Source organism: Camelus ferus, chromosome 14, assembly GCF_009834535.1.
Source record: "Camelus ferus isolate YT-003-E chromosome 14, BCGSAC_Cfer_1.0, whole genome shotgun sequence".
In the NCBI taxonomy this organism is placed as follows: domain Eukaryota; kingdom Metazoa; phylum Chordata; class Mammalia; order Artiodactyla; family Camelidae; genus Camelus; species Camelus ferus.
Genome location: NC_045709.1, coordinates 8,423,541 through 8,444,196, shown reverse-complemented (window position 1 = coordinate 8,444,196; position 20,656 = coordinate 8,423,541). Strand labels below are relative to the sequence as shown.

At 33.4% G+C, this 20,656-nt stretch overlaps 1 protein-coding gene across 2 annotated transcripts in view; it reads left to right on the top strand.

Annotated features, from left to right (window-relative positions):
* The window catches only part of SUCLA2 (succinate-CoA ligase ADP-forming subunit beta), a 56,208-nt gene that overhangs the window by 13,631 nt on the left and 21,921 nt on the right, over positions 1-20,656 (top strand). The window contains exons 5-11 of one of the 2 annotated variants that reach the window (XM_032496152.1): positions 2,911-3,039; positions 5,480-5,618; positions 13,412-13,573; positions 13,660-13,802; positions 15,727-15,847; positions 16,303-16,391; positions 19,886-20,639. In XM_032496152.1, the coding sequence (XP_032352043.1) occupies positions 2,911-3,039; positions 5,480-5,618; positions 13,412-13,573; positions 13,660-13,802; positions 15,727-15,847; positions 16,303-16,391; positions 19,886-19,960 (858 nt within the window). In that variant the 3' untranslated portion in view covers positions 19,961-20,639. Of the gene's footprint in view, positions 1-2,910; positions 3,040-5,479; positions 5,619-13,411; positions 13,574-13,659; positions 13,844-15,726; positions 15,848-16,302; positions 16,392-19,885; positions 20,640-20,656 lie in introns of those variants that run through there. The other variant, XM_032496153.1, reaches the window with a different exon arrangement.

The following is a 20,656-nucleotide window of genomic DNA, read 5'->3' as shown; positions in this document are numbered from 1 at the left end:
TTTCTTAAGCTGTAACACTAGATGGTAGTAAAAACCCACTCAAGGTATAAGATAAAAACCATTGTTTCGTTTGTAAGTGATGTTTTTACCTCTGTAGGTTTCTTTATGTGATAGAATTTAGTTTTGTAAGTTACTTTAGAAATCCCATGACAATAACCTTATATATTACAAACAGTTGCAAAAATTTATATTTTTACAAATTCACTTATTTTCACTACATTTTCTTTTCCTTTTCAGTAATGTTATATATCAACATCTATCATTTTGTTGGTGATTATGTTTTTACTTCTTGTCAGAGCCAGGAACAAGGTGTATGTGTCTGGACAGTTTAAGATTTGAGTCCTGTAATGTTGCACACTCAGAGTAGCTCATCTTGATTGGAATAAATGTAGCAAACTGAATATGTGTTATTAAAGATATGAATATAACACTCTGAATATATTTTGTTAAATTTATGTTAAAGCATTAGGGAAAATGATCAAATTTGAATTCATTTTAAGAACTTGAATTTTCAGAGAACTCTGAGTCTTATTAAGGAAAAATGTTTTTATTTCATTTGTATGAGTAATATACAGTTGTGATAATTCATACTAAAAATTCAATAGTACTGGTTAAACCATTTGGCCAAAGACATTATAATGTTCTTTGATGCTATCATATTAGACCAATGTGAAATTGGTTGGTGTTACTTTTGGGGTAAAATGGACTATTTCGGGAATCCTTGGGGACAGGTCCCTATTAAACAACGAAAAATAAGTCAGCTATTTAAACTAAAAAGAAAAGAGCATTTTGATTGAATTAAAATTATATGCAGACGAGTTAACTGATCTTTAAAAGTTGCTTTTGTTGATTTTTGGTGTTTTTAGGAGATGAATCCTAGGCTCTATGAGTCTTCTGTATGTGTGACATCAGGAAGCCTGGGCAGATATCTGCTATAGGGTTGATGTGCCAAAAAAATCAATTTTAGTTCCTATCCTGTGTTTTGGCACTTCTTGAAAATCAGATTTCTTACATTTGCCCAGTGCCTGTTTGGTACTTTTGGGCTGAGACAAATCTAATTTAACAAATCTCATTTACTACTTTATTTTTCTAGTAAAACATTGCAATCTGCTGTAGATGAATGGTACATTTAACTATGTCAGTTTTTTACTTTGCTTGGATTGGATACAAAATGTGCTGCAAGAATTCCAAATTTCATTTTCCATACTTTAATTTTTTTAAAAAGAGATGTTTATCAGCCTCTGTCATATAATTTTAAATTCAAATCCATTTTAAGCAAAACCATTTGCAAGACCAACAAGAAAAGGGAAATTTAGGTTAAGAAGGTGAAAATAGCATTATTAATTTATTTGAAATTACAGTTCTTTGCCAGAACTTAAATTGATTCAAAAGTTTATTACTAAAATTTAAAAGTTAAAACCAAATCGTTTAAACAGAAATACCCAGTTCATTCAGCAGTCATGACCAAATGCAAAGCTATAGTCATTACTTTAACTGATCTGTCTTATTTCCCTATATAAGCTTTCTTCAGACCAGTTGGTTACAAATTTGGGGGTTTCTTTCTAGTTTTTCAGGGAATTAGTACAAAGAGAAGTTGTTCACTTTTAAAAAATATATTTATTATTTCATATGGTTTTTTTTTAGCCTTTTTCCCAACTTACAGCCAGCTCTTGGAGACCTGATCATTACTTTAGTGAGCATTTAATATCAGCATTTCACCCCCCCCCCCCAGTAGTGCTGCTTTTTTATGTGGCTCTTCACTTCTCTTAGCAGTAGATATGAAAGGAAAAGGACAATAAAACTAAAATAAAATGTTCAAATACTTTAAAAGTGAATTTAGTCTTTTGCCCCCCCATGCGAGTTACACTTTTTTTTTTACATTAAGAATATGTTGACTAAATTTTTTTGAAAATAGTGACATAAAATAACAAAAGTCTTACCATTTAATGTTTTATTTCTTACCTTTTTTCTGTTTGTGTGAATAATGGCAGGGTACATATTGAAACACGCTTTATGTTAAAAGAAATCACAATTGAGAATAGAGTCTAGGGTTTTGCATCATTTTTTCCCCACATAATACTACTGAGATCATTTTCCTTTCCATTTTCATTTTCCATTTCCTTGTTTTTGCATGTTAAGAGTACTTCCAGTTTTGTGCATAAATTAGCAAATCCATTAGATAATTTTGCTCTAAGATTTTTTCTTGATTGATTTTAGAGGACTTAAAAGTTAACTTAATTGTATAGTATTTATATCTTACCTTTTTATATTATTCATGATAATAGCCAGAGCTATTCTTTTAAGGTAGGTAGCTTTCTTTTTTACTGACTTCTAGTAGGGCTAGAGCTTATGAAATCAGGAACTTTTGTTCACTAGACTTTCCCTTTTAATATCAGTTAAACTGTTTTTATGATTTTTTAGTGTTCTTTAAACAATACTCCAATGTCCCTTCAGTTTCTATGAAAAATACTTTAAGTTATATTTCATACATATGTTTATATTAACGTTTGGTATACATTTTGTGTACATTTTTAATCTTTTTTCCTCAGGGGTGAGCCGTTGTTTTCCTCTTCCTTTTCATTTCTTTTCCATTATTTCAATTGAACATTTAAGGGGGCATTGTGCAGGAGTTACAAGGATAAATTCTCAAGGGAATTTAAAAATAGCCGGGAGTGATGGATATGTAAGTCTGACAGCGTTAAGATTTTATTGATGAGTCCAAAATAAAGTCTAGATGTTTTGAATGAGGAGGATATATATAGCTCAAGTGGTAGAGCTCATGCTTAATAAGCAGGAAGTCCTGGGTTCCATTCTCGGTACCTTCTCTAAAAGTAAATGAACTTGCTAACCCTCCCTCTGCCAAAGTAAAATAATTAAGTAATAGATTTGTGTCCGTGTCCCCTCCACCAGGGCCCTGTGTTGATAGGGAGTTCGCATGGAGGCGTCAACATTGAAGATGTTGCTGCGGAGACTCCGGAGGCCATAGTTAAAGAGCCCATTGATATTGAAGAAGGCATCAAAAAGGAGCAAGCTGTCAGGGTATGTTGTTTTCCGAAACGTTGCTTGCTTTTGATTGGATAATAAACGTTGCTTGCTTTTGATTGGGTAATTACAGCACTTAAAGAGGGTTAACTTTGTATAAGTGAAGTGATCGGCAAAACTTCTTAAAAAGGTTTGTTTTTTTTTTTTTGAATGTCAAGACATTGATATCTTGTTTGAAATTGAAACTTTTAGAAGTATCTACAGTGTTTTTCTTCATATCCTCCATAAATATTTTAATGTGTAACTTTAAAAGATAAAGGATTCTTTTAAAATAGCGGGTATACCATTGCCATCCTTAGTAAAATTAACAGTAATTTCTTGATATCATCACTTACCTTGTCATTCAAATTCCCTAATTATCTCAAATTATTTTTACTTTACAATTTGTTTGAATTGGGACCTCCTTAAGTTCCTTCATTGCTGTTGGTTAATATTCTCACAAGTCTTTTTCTAGTTTATAGAGTTCCTTTCAGTCACTTTTTTCATCTATTTTCTTTCATTTATCGAAGAACCTCAGGTGATTATCCTTTATTGTCTTTCATAGTCAGATTTTACACCCCCACAGTGGCATTGAACATGTTCCTGCCCCCCTTTATTTCCTGTATATTGTATGGAATGGTAGGAACACTGTTTCATATAACCCCCTTATAGGTGATTTTTATTTGGGGGGGTTTTGTGGACATTTCTAAGAATCTGATGAAAGGTGTGGGCTTTCTCTCAGTGTATGCACATACACAATAAGTTTTGCCTGCAATTCCACTGGTTTTCTGTACCATCCTTCCTGTGTGCCTCTTCTTCCCATTCCATTCCTGCTCCCCAAAACCCCCCTCCAAAAAAATACCCCCAAAATAAAAACTCAACCGTGAAATTTGATATTATGGCCTGTAAGAGTTGCTTGGTAATGTCTGTAGTCCTCCTATTGAATTAAATTGTTTAGTTTGATATAAAAAATAAGTGACCCACCTTAAAAGGAAATTTGAATATTAAAGTTTGAATGAAATTAACATCTCTTATAAGGAAGCCTGTCAAAAGAAGCTTATGGTACTAAAGTATAGTAGTGCAGGAATTTTGACTGATACAGAGATTTCCCTGATAAAATGTGAAGCAAGTCATTTAAGCAAGTGAATGGCATAAATGTTTTAAAGGGGACAGAGATTTGATTCATTAGGTAGTTACGTGAAAAAGGGGAGACTTAAATTTAGGTGAGAAAGAAAACACTGATTTACAAAAATACTTGAAGGAATTAATCTACTAAGTAGCTTTTTGAGTGATGGGTGATGAATGAACAGAAATAGTACCCAGCACAATGCTTGATAAACTAATGTCATATTAGTTTATCAGATCAGAATTCTATTGTAATTCTCAAATGTTTAAATTTAAAACAGTAGATTATGACCTAGTGAAAATCTTTCTAAATAAAATGGTAGTTTATTTCTTCTTATTTTTTATTTGAAATAAGTCTTAAAATAAAATGACATTTCTTAGTTTGATCATCTACTTCATTAGCATTTGATTATTTGCATTTGACTTTTTGTAAAAATCACATTCACTCTAAGAATTTAATATTTTCTATTATTGAAAGTCAAATGCGTTGTAACCTTAGATAGCAATTGGAAGAGAGGGAAAAACTCCTCCAAAGGGTTCCTGAGCAGCTTGCAGCAGTCAGGGTAAATACGGAGACATGTAACTTCTCTACCAGTGGATCAGAATTGCTTATAGAACTTGAAAAATTATGGATTCTTGGTCTGGTCCACTGTAAAACTTGTGAACCAGAACTTTTTGGTTGAGACCTTCATGTATTTGTTTTTTAAAAAGCTCTTTAGGTATATGTAGTGAGGAATCTCTGCTCAAGACTATAAACTCCTCTACTAGATTAGAAGCTTACATACCTGTATCTTTAGAACCTAGCATATAATGGATGCTCAGTAGACTTTTGAATGAATAGGACAATATTTGTTTGGATGTGTCTTTGTTGCTCGGTAAATTAAATTCATATATTACCTAAGAGGTAAAACAGGGTGATTTAATATTTTGCCCATTGTTGTTAGACTATTGGGATTATTGGTCTACCTTTTATATGTAGTTTCAATAAAATACAGGCCTTTTCTTTCAATTTAGGTTGGCCATAAGGCTTAGAGGCAGTATGGAAGCTATGGAATAAACATGAGAACTGGAATTGAGGCAAATGACAAGTCATTTGACCTCTTTGAATCTTTCTTGTTTGTAAAACGGGCCTACTACCTGCTCTGTGAGGATTTTGAACAAGTCTTGTTTCACCATTTAGTGATAATAGCTGCTATTTCAGTGATTAATGTTTGATTCAAATGATTCATGTTTATCGTTTAAATGATAAACTGAAAGGTTTTTTATTTGCAAAAATTTAATGTTGATTGGACATATGCAACATTCCTATAATAAAGAGACAAACTGCTTTCAGCTTGCAGAGAAGATGGGATTTCCACCTAATATTGTGGATTCTGCAGCAGAAAACATGATCAAGCTTTACAACCTTTTTCTGAAGTATGATGCAACCATGGTTGAAATAAATCCAATGGTAGAGGATTCAGATGGAGCTGGTAAAGTATCTCCTTTTATCAAACATTGATTATATGTTTATCCACCTATCATGTATTTCACTAAGGAAGTAGAGCTTATAAGGAACTGAACTCTTTCCTATGTAGAAGCTTGTTTTCTAATGAATAGAGTGAATGTGAACAAATATTTAAGGAGATCCATTAAAACAAACACCTGAAATACAGATTTATGTACCCACAGTGGGGTTAAAGCCGCACTGTACAGTATGGTGGCCACCAGTCACACGTGGCCTTTAAAATTAGTCAAAAAGATGTAAGATTAAAATGTTTCTTGGTCACACTAGTTACATTTCAAGTGCTCTGTAGCCCCGTGTGGTTACTGTGTTGGACAGCACACACATAGAACATTTTCATCATTGCAGAAAGTTCTGTTGAGCATGCTGAATCAGAGTATCCAGTGCAGCAGTGAATAAATAATTGTAGGTTTGGGGAATCAGCTATCTTAGTCTCTCCAGGTTTCAGATTTTAGAGACACCATGATTGTTATTGTACAAAAGGTGTATTCTGATATTAGAGTTCTTTTAATATTAGAGAAGTAAGATTAGCTTCTCACTTTGACAGCCTTTCTTTTATATATGTTTGAAAGGTAAGCCAGATTTTGAATTATCATGCCTTTCATGTATATGTTTTCTAAAAACATAAGTTGCTTTATTGTAACCTAAATTTTTCTGTATTTTATATTAACTGCTTCTATTGCTATAATTCGTTTGGTTTTGTTTTAAGTTTCTGGACATTTCTAATCTTCTTAAGGATTTGTAGATCGTCTTTTACTTTTATACTTCTAATTAGTTACATTCATTATTATAGAAATCAATTTTTAGCTGGTCATTTATATAATTATATAAAGAAGAGTGAGTAAATTCTCTTGTGATTATAGAGGTAGTTTATAAAACTAAAAATAATTAATTTTTTTGAGTGATGGCTGATGCACATTTTCAAAATGAAGTGTTCAGTGAAGGAAAATTATCTGTATAAAACTAATATTTCTTGTATTATTTTCTTGATTAGGTAACCTAATAACATTGAAAACAAGACTCCTGAATTCTTTCCAACTGAAATTCTACACCATATTCTGTCGCTAAATGACTGTCTTTATTAATTTAATAACTAATGTTTTTTCTTAGTATTCGGTTTTTGTTTTCCTTGTTTGCATTTCTGTATGTTTTGAAGGAGTTTGTTTTTTTTTTTTTTTTCTGATTAAGGGCATAGTGTATTCATTATAGAAAATTCGCAGAGTGCCACAAAATATAGATAGTCTGGAAAAAATAACTCCCACAACCTCAATATGCAACACTCTTTAAATACTTTACGTAGTTCATTTTAGTCTTTTCTGTAACTGAGATGATACTTTTTATTCAGTTTGTATCTTTTCCTTTTTAAACTTCAAACTATACAATAGAATTTTTTCACATTAAATAGTTTTCAAAGATAATAAATTTTTTCAAAGATGCAATTTTTAAAGACTTAAATTTTGTTTGTATGTAATCTTTGTGATGATATAGATTCTTAGAATTTTTGAGTCAAAGAATAGTAGTATTTTTAACATATGTTTTGATTATTGGGTCATTTTGAGATGTATTTTGCCAGACTATTGTCTGGAAAAGTTGTTCTAATATACAGTGTCCATTTCATTGCCTGCTTGTGCCAGAAGTGTTATATTGGTTTTAATCTCTATCAAACTGATAATCAGGAAATGGTGTCTTATTTTATTTTTTAATTCTTTTGATTCCTAGTGATGTTGAGAATTTTTCATGTCTGTTGGGCATATGTTTTCCTCAGTAGACTGAGAATTTTCTGTTGATGTCCTTTAGTACCTGGGTTAGTTTCCTATGGCTGCTGTAACAAATCACTACAAACTCAGTAGCTTAAAACAACAAATGTTTATTCTCTTAGTTTTGGAAACCAGAAGTCCAAAATCAGTATCACATGAATTCAAGGTGTCAGCAGCTCTGCTCCATCCAGAGCTCCAGGAAAGAATCTATTCTTTGCTTTTTCTAGCTTCTTGTGTATTCCTTGATTTGTGGCCACCTCACTCCAGTCTACGCTGATGGTCACATTGCCTCTTCCTCTTCTGTGTTTGTCTATCTAATCTCCCTCTATCTCTCTCTGATACTTGTGAATTCATTCAGGACCCACTCAAATAATGCAGGATAATCTTCTTTTCCAAGGTTCTTATCTTAATCACATCTATAAAAATTTTACCATATAAAATAATAGTCCCAGGTTCTGTGTATTAGGACCTGTTATCTTTGGGTGGCCATTTTTCAGCCTACTATATGTAGTACCCAAAGGAAATATGGATAGTTTTTTTAAATTGATGAAAATTTATTTGCATGGTTCGGAAATCAGAACAGCATAACGGAGTATATTTCCACCTTCTTTTGCCTTGAACTTTTTCTTTCTCCCCCTCCTTATCTACTCCCATTTCTTCTCTCCTCTGTCATTTTTTGGTTTCTTGTGTGTTTCCAGTGTTTCTTTTGCAAATAAAACAAGAAAATAGGTTCTTAACTACTCCCTTACAGAAAAGATTGAATAATATGTATATTCTTTATATATTAAGGATGTTAATCTCTTGTCTGATACCTAATATGAATATTTTTCCAAGTTTATTGTTTAATTTTGACTTTTGGGGGGGACATATTGAAGCTTTTTGTTTTTTCATGTGGTCAGGTCTCGCTTTGACTTCCACTGCTTTTAGGCAGAGAGGTTTTTTTCCTTCTACAAAAAAATAACACTTTTTTTATGGAGGTGTTATGTTTCTTCTTAGAGTCATTAGTAGATATATTTTTGGTTGCTATTTTGAATAGTGTCCTTTCTTCCATTATGTAAGATCACTTATCTTTATCTGCAATGAGTTCTATTTTTTATTTCTCTTTTTAGTTTTTAAGTCTTTAATCATTCAAGATTTTACTTTACCTTTACTTCTTTTTTCCAAATAGTTTTCCTAAAATCATTAAATAAAACATCGTTCCCCACTGAATTTTGATACCACTCCTTATCATATTCAAGTGTCTGATTCCATGGATCTGACTGTTCTTTTTTGTATCAATAATTGTAAATTTTACTATGGATGAGATAAGCATCCTTCACATGCTTATTTAAATATATTTTTCTAAGGAAGGCAGTTCTTACCTATTTATTCTTTTAGATTGGTGTTACCTAATCCTTTGTGGATCAAGGACAAATTTTAGGAAATGCAGTGAAAATTGCATGAAAGCCAGTAACCCTCACCAAGGACTCACCAGTGTTCCCCTGCGAGCATGTGTACATTCACTGTTTTTCATACAATCTACAGGTTCTCAAACTTCTGAAGCCTTTGGTCCCGCTTTTGGTACTTGAATGTCAGGTTACTAACTGCTATTGCTAGGAAACCTTTAGAATTTTTTGGTCAAGTTTCTAAACAGATCACTCTGGAGTTTTATTATAATAAGTCTTAATTTATATCTTTTTAAATAAGGCTTATTTTCTTTTGGTATGTATTATACTTCTTTTTCGATTTATTTGCAGAAATGTATTTTGGCTGCTATTTTGAATGAGATCTTTTCTGCCACTGTATTTTCTGTTTATTATTGGTGTACAGAGACTATTGATTTTGTTCTTCATTTGTAGATTTTAATTCTATTGTATTTATTTTCCTTAGTCTTTGAAAATATCTCTGCTGCATTTCAGCTTGTCTCCCATGTTTTGGTTTATTTTCAGTTTCTTCTTTCATAGTACATAGTTTTGAATTTTGACCATACAAAAAAGACATATTCTGAGTATACTTCAGTTTCCTACACTCAAGTTTTTTTTTTTAAAGTGTATGTTTTTTCCCTCTATTTAACAAAAACATAGCAAAACAGTGCCAGGCACTGTTTTAAGAACTTTTCAAATATGAACCCCTTTAGTTCATTGAATGTTTATAACAGTTCTACAATGTAGGTACTATTACTATCCTTATTTTATAGGTTAGGAAACTGAGTTAACAAGAGGTTAAAAAGTGACTTGCCCAGGGACACATGGCTCGTGGTAGAGATGGGCTGTGAATCCAGATTGTCAGCTGCAGAATTTGTACTCTTACATACGACACTGTTGTATGACAGGGATATTTCTGGTAGAGAGGAGTGTATCAGCAGGATTGGGGTAGGAGGAGATTGGCAGTAGGGTGATCTTTTAGGTTAGGAAGCTGTAGTAGTAGTGCAAGCAGGAGGTATCAGAGGCAGTGGAAATGGAAGGAAGGCTTTAGTTTACAGATGAATCCGAGCTCAGTCTCTGTTAGCAGATCTGCATTTCTCACAGTACCTTCTTTATATATTTTGAATGGAGGCTTTAGGCCCAGGTAGACTAGGTTGTTATAAATATCTACAGATTGATATATTCCATTTATAAGGTACAAATCGAGTTTCAAAAGTAATATTTTAAAAATATGTAGTTCTTTGTCTCCTTTGGTATTAAGTTACCATATGACAAAATAGAATATACATTTGGGGAAAGTATCATAGTATTCCTTAAAATAGTAGTTTAAGGACATTTTGAATGACTAAACTTGGAATTAATTCCTCGGTGCATGATTCTTTTGGAGCATATCTGCTGCATAGAATAAAGTATACCTCTTAATTTGTACTGGTTTAATTGTTTGATGTAATTGTAAGAAGAAGGCTTATAGACTCTGGACTGATTTTCCTAGTAATGCTCTGAAAACATAGGGGAATATAAAAATAATATATTTCAATAGAATTGCTTAAATAGCTTATTGTACCATTACTATCATTGGGGTTTCTGAGAGATCTTCCATGATTAACCATCTTCCCTACAAAAGTAATAATTAAAATGAATTCAACAACTAAATTACACAATTAAACTTAATCAATCTATTCAAATATTGAGGCTTTAGTGGGGCAGTCCTTTCAGGGATAGACTATGTCTTGGGAATAGCAGTTGGAAATGCTTCCTCTGGGAAGCTCACTCCCAAGAGGAAGAAAGATTGAGCTGAATGATGCATGCCTAGTTTTATAATGTTCAGATTAACTAGACAGATAATTTGCTTCCCTTCCTCTGGGAAGAAGTGAGTAAAGAGGCAGTGAGAGACAGATGTTATACTAAGTGAATCCTTTGAATGTGAAAGGAAACATCAAGAGTGGGGAAGATTTGATCCCCTGCAACATTCCTCAGTGTTTTCTTTACCCCTAAGCTCAGCCATCAAGCCAAGATCTATTAGGGTGGTTGTGGAGCTCTTGAGGGAGGAAAGATTAGCTGTCTGTCTGAGTAGTCCTGCTCTGACTTTGAGGCTGCCATTCCAATCCCAGCCATTGTTCCTTTGGATATTCTGGGAGTACCAATAGGTAGTTTGGATTTTTACCCCTAGAAGTTTCTAAAATGGATAATTGTACACTAAATATCAGCTGTCAGAAAATGTTATGCTCACTTCTGAAAATTTATTCTTTTCTGTTTTCTGACACCAGATTTTGTCCAGCAAGTTGTCTGTTAGATTATCAGAAATTCATCAGTGAGATTAGATTGTGGCATGAAGATATTCTGATCTGCATATAGACACACCTGGATTTAAAATCCAAATGTGATTAAGTCCAGAAGATGTAGAGAACTGAAGTCCCAAGTCAAATTCTCTTATCTGAGTTAGAAGTTCAAAGAATTTCATGTTCTTTCTAATTTCTTGAATATTTTGATTGAATGAGAGGTTATGGATTCTAGATAAAGTTTAAATTCTTTCAACCATGGCAGTTTGGACTGTCTCTCATAGAAGTGGGTAGAGTTTCTTCATAATCTCAGAAGTTACATGAATTTCAGGTTTCTTAGGTGCCTTGCTTCTAAAGGTATACAAAAGGTTAATAATATATGTAAGTTTATCATAGCTTTGACCCCTCAGTTACCAAATTTGGGGGGAAAAAAACCCTCAAAATCCAAGCGATTCCCACTGCCAGGAACAGTGATCCCAGGCAGTTACGTTCCCAGGACTGTGCACTTTTCTTTATTGAGGGTTGTGGCAGAAACTCAGTGAGAGCTGCATGAAGGAGAGTGGACTGATACTAGACTCACCAGGATGTCAGTTGTCCTGATTATTTTACCTATGGACTGGAGATCAGTTGGGAGAAATCTCCAAGCAAGAAATTAATTTTGGCCTGGTGCATTTGTAATTTCGGGGGGGGGGGCAATGTGTACATCTCTTAAAAGTTCTCCCTCTTTTGAACACTGAATTGAGTATGGGCTCTGTTTATTGATCTCACTCACACCCTTGCTGTTAGCAGAGTTGTCAGTCGCTGGTTCTGCTGACTTAACAGAGCTCAGGCCTGGGAAATATGCTTCTGGGTATTTCACTGCAAATATGTTTATATTGGAGAGTCACCCTCAACTGAGTGAAATGTCTTGATCTTCTTGAGTCTACACCTTAGAGGCCTACTAAGGATTAATGCCTTTGCTATGTGTTCCTCATTTTTTTTTTGAATGGCACATAAAATTTAATTTAATAGATATACAATTGACCCTTGAACAACATGAGTTTGAGCTGTGAGGGTCCACTTGCACACAGATTTTTTTTCAATAAATACGTACTGCAGTACTATGCAGTCTGTGGTTGGTTGAACCTGTGGGTGTGAAACTGCACACGTGGAGGGCTGCATGTAAAGTTACATGCAGATTTTTTTGCTAACATATCTTGAGCACTTTTTGTGTTTACTGTTCTTCTAAAATACTTACTTTAAGGTATGTATAATCTGTCATATGTAGCTATGCCACGATTTATGACTACAAATTTATAAATGATTATCAAAATACAAGGGATCTGAAGCACCACGATCCAAGAAACATACATATTATCATTCACCAGTGATTTCAGATAATTGTACTTTTTAGTTTTAGATTTTCAGAATAGTCCCTTTCATAGTTTTATTTTCTGCTGAGATTACTTACCTTGTGCTTTATTATGACAGTATTTTCTTTAAATCATTAAACATGTTTAAAATAGCTGTTTCACAGTCCTCTGATAATTTAAAATTTGAGTCATCTTGGATTTGGTTTCTCTTGACTGCTTTTTTTCTCTTGGCTCTTGGTTGCATTTTTCCTTTTTCTTCACAGATCTAGTAATTTTTCTTATTGGCCATTTTGAGAGACTGAATTATGTTATCTCCCTATGAAAGAATGTTGGTTTTTATTGTTATTAATAGTTAAATGGCTGGCTCAGAATTTTGTCTCCTGTTTTGGGCAGCAGCTGAAACTGCTCAGTTCTTTTAGCCTCTATCTGTTCAGCGACAGCAAGGAGAATGTTGTAGTTAGATTGGAGTAAGGGAGGGATAGAATACTGAAAGATGAAATCAGAGAATTAACCTTCATAAGGGCCATTCTGGTAGAGTGCTGGAGGTAAAAGCCTGAATTTGATTTAGCCAGTAGAAAAGTAGGGGTGCAGTAGGATTTGAAATGCAGGAAAGACAGAATTGCTGGAACAATGCCCTTGAGTTGGCCCCCAGGGCCCAAGCACAGGAGTTAGCTAGGAGCATGAACAATTAATTATTGGTAATTTCAAAGAAAACTAAATGCTTCTGAAGTTTTTTCCCCATTCTTCTTTATCTGTTGCTTAAGACAGATGTGGAATCAGTGACTTTGATGGGGCAGTTTTAATTCCCACATTTTTTTTTAGGAAAAAGTTTGAATTAATTATGAACATAAATTGAAATACTTTCTGTTATAACAAAAATAACATTTTCCCCCTAAGTACATTTGATTATTGTATAGTTTATTGTGTCTATCTTGAAATTAAAATCACTTTCTTTTTTTTTCCTTCAAAGTGCTGTGTATGGATGCAAAGATCAATTTTGATTCTAATTCAGCTTATCGCCAGAAGAAAATCTTTGACCTGCAGGACTGGACCCAGGAAGATGAAAGGGACAAAGATGCAGCTAAGGCAGATCTCAACTACATTGGCCTAGATGGAAATATAGGCTGTCTCGGTACCATATGTTTTTATGTTAGAGCTAGATTGGCTAAACTTTCTTTTTGTTGATTGCTTATACAAATCATTTTCCCCTCCTGACAGTCAATGGTGCTGGCCTGGCTATGGCCACAATGGATATAATAAAACTTCATGGAGGAACTCCAGCCAACTTTCTTGATGTTGGGGGTGGCGCCACAGTCCATCAAGTAACAGAAGCGTTTAAGCTTATCACCTCAGATAAGAAGGTAAGGGCAGAGCCTTTGTTTTAAAGTTTGAATGATGAGCAGTAACTTGATTAATTAGTAGATGTGGTCATTGTACTAGTTGAGCATTAAAATGTAAAAGTCCTCAATAGTTTGGAAAAATTTGCTAAAATCAGTGCAACAAAAGTTAACAAGAGAGAAAGATAAAAGTTTCCCATTGTGATTTAGAAAACAAGGTGAAGAAATATTGGATGGTATTAGATAATATTATAAATGGTAGTGATTTGGCATGAGAACTCATTCCTATAGAAAAAGTTTTGGAGATGTTAGTTGACCACAAAATCCCAAAAATCTAGAAAGTCTGTAAAGCTAAAAAGATAATGAAAACCATGTTTAATTCTATCCAGGGATGACTTCTGTTACTATTGGTTTGATTTATTTTCTTTAAGACTTGTTAATGCTTGTGTATTTTACATTCACACACACTCACACACATTGCATTTGTATCCTTTTAGAAACAGCTTATAATTCACATGTCATATAATTCACCCATATATATATATATATATATCTTTTAATACACACATTTTGAGTCTTTTTTTGCTAACATATCTTGAGCACGTTTTGCATAAAGTATTATTCTAAAATACTCGTTTTAATGTTTGTATGATCTGTCATACATAGATGTGCCGTAAGTTGTAACTATGAATTTTATAAATGATTATCAAAATACAAGAGACATGCATAGTGATCCAAGAAACAGACGTAGTGCCATTCACCAGATATTTTTTAAGGAATATATCTACTGTGTGGTTTTGTAAGGCTTATGGAAAAATAAGATAATGGCCTTCATGTAACTAGTCTTACTGAATTCAGACTGAGAATTTGTCGTTGATAGGCATCATATTGTACTCGTTTTTGCTTTTCCCAGTGGCTGGCAATGATGCTCAGTGCATACACAGGTCATTAATAAGTATTCATTATTGATGATGCTGACAATGCACATTTTTTTCTTGGTGTTAGACTCTCGAATTGTTTAAAAAGTTTTATTTTACTACTCTTTCCCTTTGAGTCTATAGACTTACTTGCCATATGCATTTTTATAAAGTGCATTAAACATTAAAATGAGATACAAAATGTGCTATATTTCTTTTGCTTTATAATTTTTTAAAATAAATTTTGTTTCTATAGATTCTTTTGACAAACTCTAGAAGCAGAGTATTATATGATTATGTAACTGTTGAGTACTTAATAAGGTGAACTAGAGTTCTAGTTATATTTCTAAGCATGGCTTTTCAGGGCCTATGTACAAGAATGACGAAAAGCATATGAAGAGTTGCAAAGTTGAGGACTGACTAAGGGCACTGGAGTTGGAAACCGGCCAGGAGCCCAGGGTGACAGTGTGGATAACATGGGAGTGGCTGTATGCATATTATGTCCCCTTGCGTTGGACACCGTGCTTGGAATTGGGAATACATGATTCCTTCCCTCAGGGCATTTATAGTCTGACAAGGCTGTTGAACTGAATGTGATGTTGTGGAAGAACAGAAGACAGAGCCAGTAACTGGGAGAATCAGGGTGGCCTTCACTGAACAGATGATAACCTTAAGCTGTGTTGAGAATTGGATGAGTTAGTCAAGGGGGAGCAAATATGCAGAGGCATGGAGTCCAGAGAGGGCCTCTGTGTTCATAGGACAGTAAGATGGAATCAGGAGGCCTTGTTAATATGGCACAGGAGAGGAGAGACTATGAGCCAGGAGTTGAAATTACCCAGGGAGGGGAAGTGAGCTTTGGACTGCACAGGCTTCAGTGATGAGAGCTGCAGAGGGTGTAGCTCTTTGGTCTGAAAATGTTTCCATGGAGTTATTTTTTTATCCTAAGGCACAGATACTAGTGTTTTCTTGGGAAGGAAGGATGGATACTCATTCCTTTAATATTTTAATCTACCAAAACATTTTATTCACAGGTACTGTCTATTCTCGTCAACATTTTTGGAGGCATCATGCGGTGCGATGTTATTGCACAGGGTATAGTCATGGCGGTAAAGGACTTGGAAATTAAAATACCTATTGTGGTACGGTTACAAGGTGAGTGTGGAAAAAAATATCTTGCAGTTGTTCCCTGAGCTTTAATTGCTGAAAATATCATAATTCCAAGGAGTTCAGTTCATTTAAAATATAGTTTTTAAAAGCTGTATTTTTTAAATGAGAGTAGATCATAGGAATATTTTTTAAGTGAGTTAAAAATTTTTCTAATATTGGGGCAAAATTGTTTATAGTTTTGCTTGGTATAAGTTGATGTAGTATTTATTTGTTGTGCGTTGTCTTTAATTCCGGCGTGTCTGAATTCCAATTAATGTGCTAAGGCAAAGTATTTGAGGAGGTGACTCCAGGTTTTTATAGTATTTTCTTTGGCTTAGAAGCATTTACACTGAATGATGGAAGGAGGCTGAAATTCATACTTGTACTGTATGGGACAAACGTTTTAAATGATTTTGTGTAGATATTTAAAACATCTTTATATTTGCATAAATCGTTTCCAGGCACACGGGTTGATGATGCTAAGGCGCTGATAGCAGACAGTGGACTTAAAATTCTTGCTTGTGATGACTTGGACGAAGCTGCTAAAATGGTAAACAGGCTGTGTTAATCTAAGGATACATTTGCAAAGTGTGTAAAAGATTTATAAGCACTTAGATTCTAAAATGAACCAACTAATATTGCTAATAATTAATGTTATAGCTAAATACTAGGACTACTGAACCCCGTACACTACCACCCATCTCAGTTACCAGCTCATGCCCAGTCTTGTCTCATCTTGTTCTTACCTGCTTTTTCCCATGATTATTTTTAAGCAAATCCCAGATGTTATATCATTTCCTGCATATCATCAAGTATCAGTAAATGATAAAGGTATTGATAATGATATAGAGGAATTACTGTTATTTGTTTTAGGTGGGATAGTGATAATAGGTTTATGTTTTATAAAAAAGAATCAGTGTTGAAATTTCCCAGATTCTCTTAAACATTTTTTTGCCTAGGTTCTTTATTAGAACTAGAATCAAAAATAAGTCCATGCATTGCAGTTGGTTAATATGTCACTAAATTTCTCTTAATCTATAGATTCTCCCTTGCTTTTTTTTCTCCCATAAGTTTTTTTCTGTTGAAAAAACCAGGCTGATGGTCTTGTCATGTTTCCTGTAGTCTGGATTTTAATGATTGTATCCCTGGGCTGTCATTTAACTTATTTCTCTGCTCCTGTATTTCCTGTAAACTGGTAGTTCAGTGTATAGGCTTGATCAGATATGTATTTGATTTGGGGGACCAAGAATATTTTATAGTTGACTTTGTGTAATTTCATAAGCAGTCATTGCTGATGCTAATGCTAATACTAGCAGTCATTGACAGTCATAACTTAGACCCAATATTTTATTTATGCAAAGTGGTGATATTCTAATGCTGTCTTTATTTATTATAATATTATAAACATATATATTATAATAGTTTTTTTTAAAAGTTTATCTTGTGTCAACCTTTTGTTGTTATGAAGTACATTTTGCATAGAAAAAACAGGACACTTGATTCTTTGCTTTTATTGGTCAGTTTTCAAAATAATGAGTTTGTTCCATTATGTCCTACAAAAGTAACCCAGGCTTTTTTGTTTCTTAGTTTTTGTTTTTCGGTGTGTGTGTTGCATGTGTGCATGCTATTTTGAACTCATGGATTTAAATATATTTGATTTTAGTTATTTTTATTGATACTTAGATTATTCTGTCTTTGGTCAGTGACCTCTTCAAGTTGACCTCTGAGTCCTTCCCACATGCCCTCTGATAGGCTTTCTGGCATGATGAGATGTTTCATGCTCATATTTACATTTCTTCCTGCAGATCTGGAACCAGCCAAATCGTATCTAGACACTACAATTTTAGCTCCAAGGGTACTTACAGCTGTTGGGTTGTTCATTGTTTCTAGGTTTTTAAAGTGGTAAATCTAGGAAAATACGTGTTTTTAAAGAGATAAATACATGACTACATAATATTTCCAGTGCAAATCCAGGTAGTAGTTTTTTTTCTTCTTATCTGACATGTCTCTCTTTTTTTCCCATTCCATGCTAATGTAAATATTCATTTGCTTTGTCCCTCAGTGCAGACATGACAGTTTTGCAATAATAATACCAACAATATGATTACTGAAAGCAGTTCAAAATTTGTATGTGAAGTTCTTTCTGTCCTTTGAAGTATTTCCCACAATTTACTGGATTTTAAAATTCATGTGAAATAGTTCTCTGTTTTATCTCACCTTGATACACATTTAGTTTCATTTCTTTATTTTATAAAATAATTCTTTTTTAAAAAAATTTTTGTTATAAATATTTACATGGTTCCAAAGTCAAACTATAAATAAGGTATATTCAGATAGTCTAGCCTTTATACCTATTTCTGTTTGTTCCTTTCCCATAAGTAACCAGTTTTTTGTTTCAGCTTTTTACTTTTTTAAAAACACAAGCAAATAATGTATGTATGTGTGTGTGTGTGTGTGTGTGTGTGTGTGTGTATGTATATGTATATCTCTCCACTTTCCCACATTATTTGATGGTAACATGTATTTTATCTCATTTCTTTTACTTAACACTATATCTTGGCACACACCCCCTAGTAGATACAGAGATATTTCTAAATGAGAACTTTTGATTCTTCCCCACCTATATTTATAGACATTTCACAGAATACTCTTTGGGGCTATATGGTTTAGTCAATAAATAGGCTTTTGAGATTTGCTGAGTTAATGTGATATCATTTCATAAGAATAATAAAGGTCTTATTTCATTCTTTGGGATATACTTTGGGAAAGTACTTAACTACTAAATAAAATTCAACTACAGTCTAGAGACAGGAGAACTTATATTCAAACCTGAGTTTAAGATTTTGAGCAAGGGAATGGTAGTGAGAAAGTGTTTCAGAAAGCCTGTTTTGACTGTAAGATGTGGAATAAAGTGTGGAAGGGAAGAGTAAGGGATAGTAGGAGTCTGACTGGTGCAGTAATTAGATGTGAGGTGAGGTTAGGATAATGGATAGATTATAAGTTGTCTCTGAAAATATACTTGTTTGCAATGAGAGCCTGAGTTAAGAAAAACTTTGTGGATATGGAAAGAAAGGAGAAGAATCAATAGGGCCTTGATCAAATAAACCATGAAAGATAAAAGTGAACAGTTGATTTAAGTTGTGTCTACAGTGTTTTTTACAGAGTAGGAGGTTATGGAAGTCATGACAATATTTAATAATAATGTGATGATGATGATACTAGCAACTACTACCATTTATAATTTATTGTGCATTCAGTGCTTTTTTTTCTTCGAGTATCTCATTCAATATGAGTTTGGTGATACAATCTCCATTTTTATAGCTGAAGGAACAGAAGCTAGATAAATTAACTTATTTAGGATCACATGTCATAAGCAATAGACTGGCATTTGAACTCATGGTGCCTAACATGAAAACCTTCTCTTAATTACTCTACTGGGGAGGAGAGAAGCTGAATTTGTTGTTTGATTTTAGATGTTTAATTTGTATATTTTGTATGGTACCAGCTGGATATTCTCTGACAGATGATAGAGAAAATTCAGGTTGATAATTGTTAACTTTCTGACGGAAAGTAAAATACTAACTCCTTGACCCAAACCCCTATCCCAGGTATTGTAAGTTAAGATTATATACATTTTTCAAAAATGAACTTTTATTTAGACATGCTTTGCATTGTGTAGCACCCAGCTAAGACAGTTTCTGTCTTTAAGATAGATAAAATTTAGGCAATAAAAAAAAGGTATATGTACATATCAGATATGTATCTAGTTAATACCTTCTGATTTTATACATATACATATACATTTTATATATATAAACAAGTGTGGGTTATGGCATGTGAGTGAGGAGAGTGTCAGATTTGACTATCCTTTGAGAGTGGCACACGCTTATAAGGCTGTGAAGTGATTTATAACAGTGTCAGAATGGCCCAGAAGTTTTAAATGAAAAAGATTAAACGTGTTAATTTCACATTGATCAATAGTTCTGACTTTATGTTTTTGTGAAAATAGAGACAAACATTGTTTGTTTGTTTGTTTTCTTTCAGGTTGTAAAGCTCTCTGAAATAGTGACCTTAGCCAAGCAAGCTCAGGTGGATGTGAAATTTCAGTTGCCAATCTGATCAGAGAACCCAGTGGCGGAAGATGTTAAATGTGCTATAATCGTTAAAAATACTGTGTTATGTACTATTATTGTTTCTTTTATCTTTAGTGTGTGGAAATTGTAATTGCCATCTAGGTACAAAAACTTTTAAAAGCATTTGGCCTGCCTTTAACTCTACTGTTCAGAATGGGCTGTGTGTATAAAGAATGTGTAATGCAGTTATCTGGTTTCTTTTGTTGCAGCCTTTTTTTCTTCACTTCTGCAGAATGTCACTTGCAATATGGCAGTTTATTATTGTCAGATACAACATTCTTCATTGATGAGTCTTATGAATAAAATAAATATGAAGATAAAGCTATATTCTTTAGTGTTAGAAATGTATTATATCTAATAACTAGTTTCATTAGTAGAGCAATGTATTAAAACAATGTTTTGTATCAGAAGTGTTTATCCTCAGCATCAAATACCTAAGTAAATATATCAATCACTATTTATAAACAGATCTTTCAAACACTCCCCAGAGTATTCCTTTAAGTATTTCAGTGAAGTAACTTGTGAGTTATTTGAACATTGTTTTAATCATTACAAAATCCCGATAACTGCAAGTCTTCATGATCCTGTGGTCTTGAGAAGAACCTGTAGGTTTGTATCAAATAATGTCAATTTAAATTAATAAAAATCTCCCAATGTGATTTTGATTAATGTTTTTTTTTCT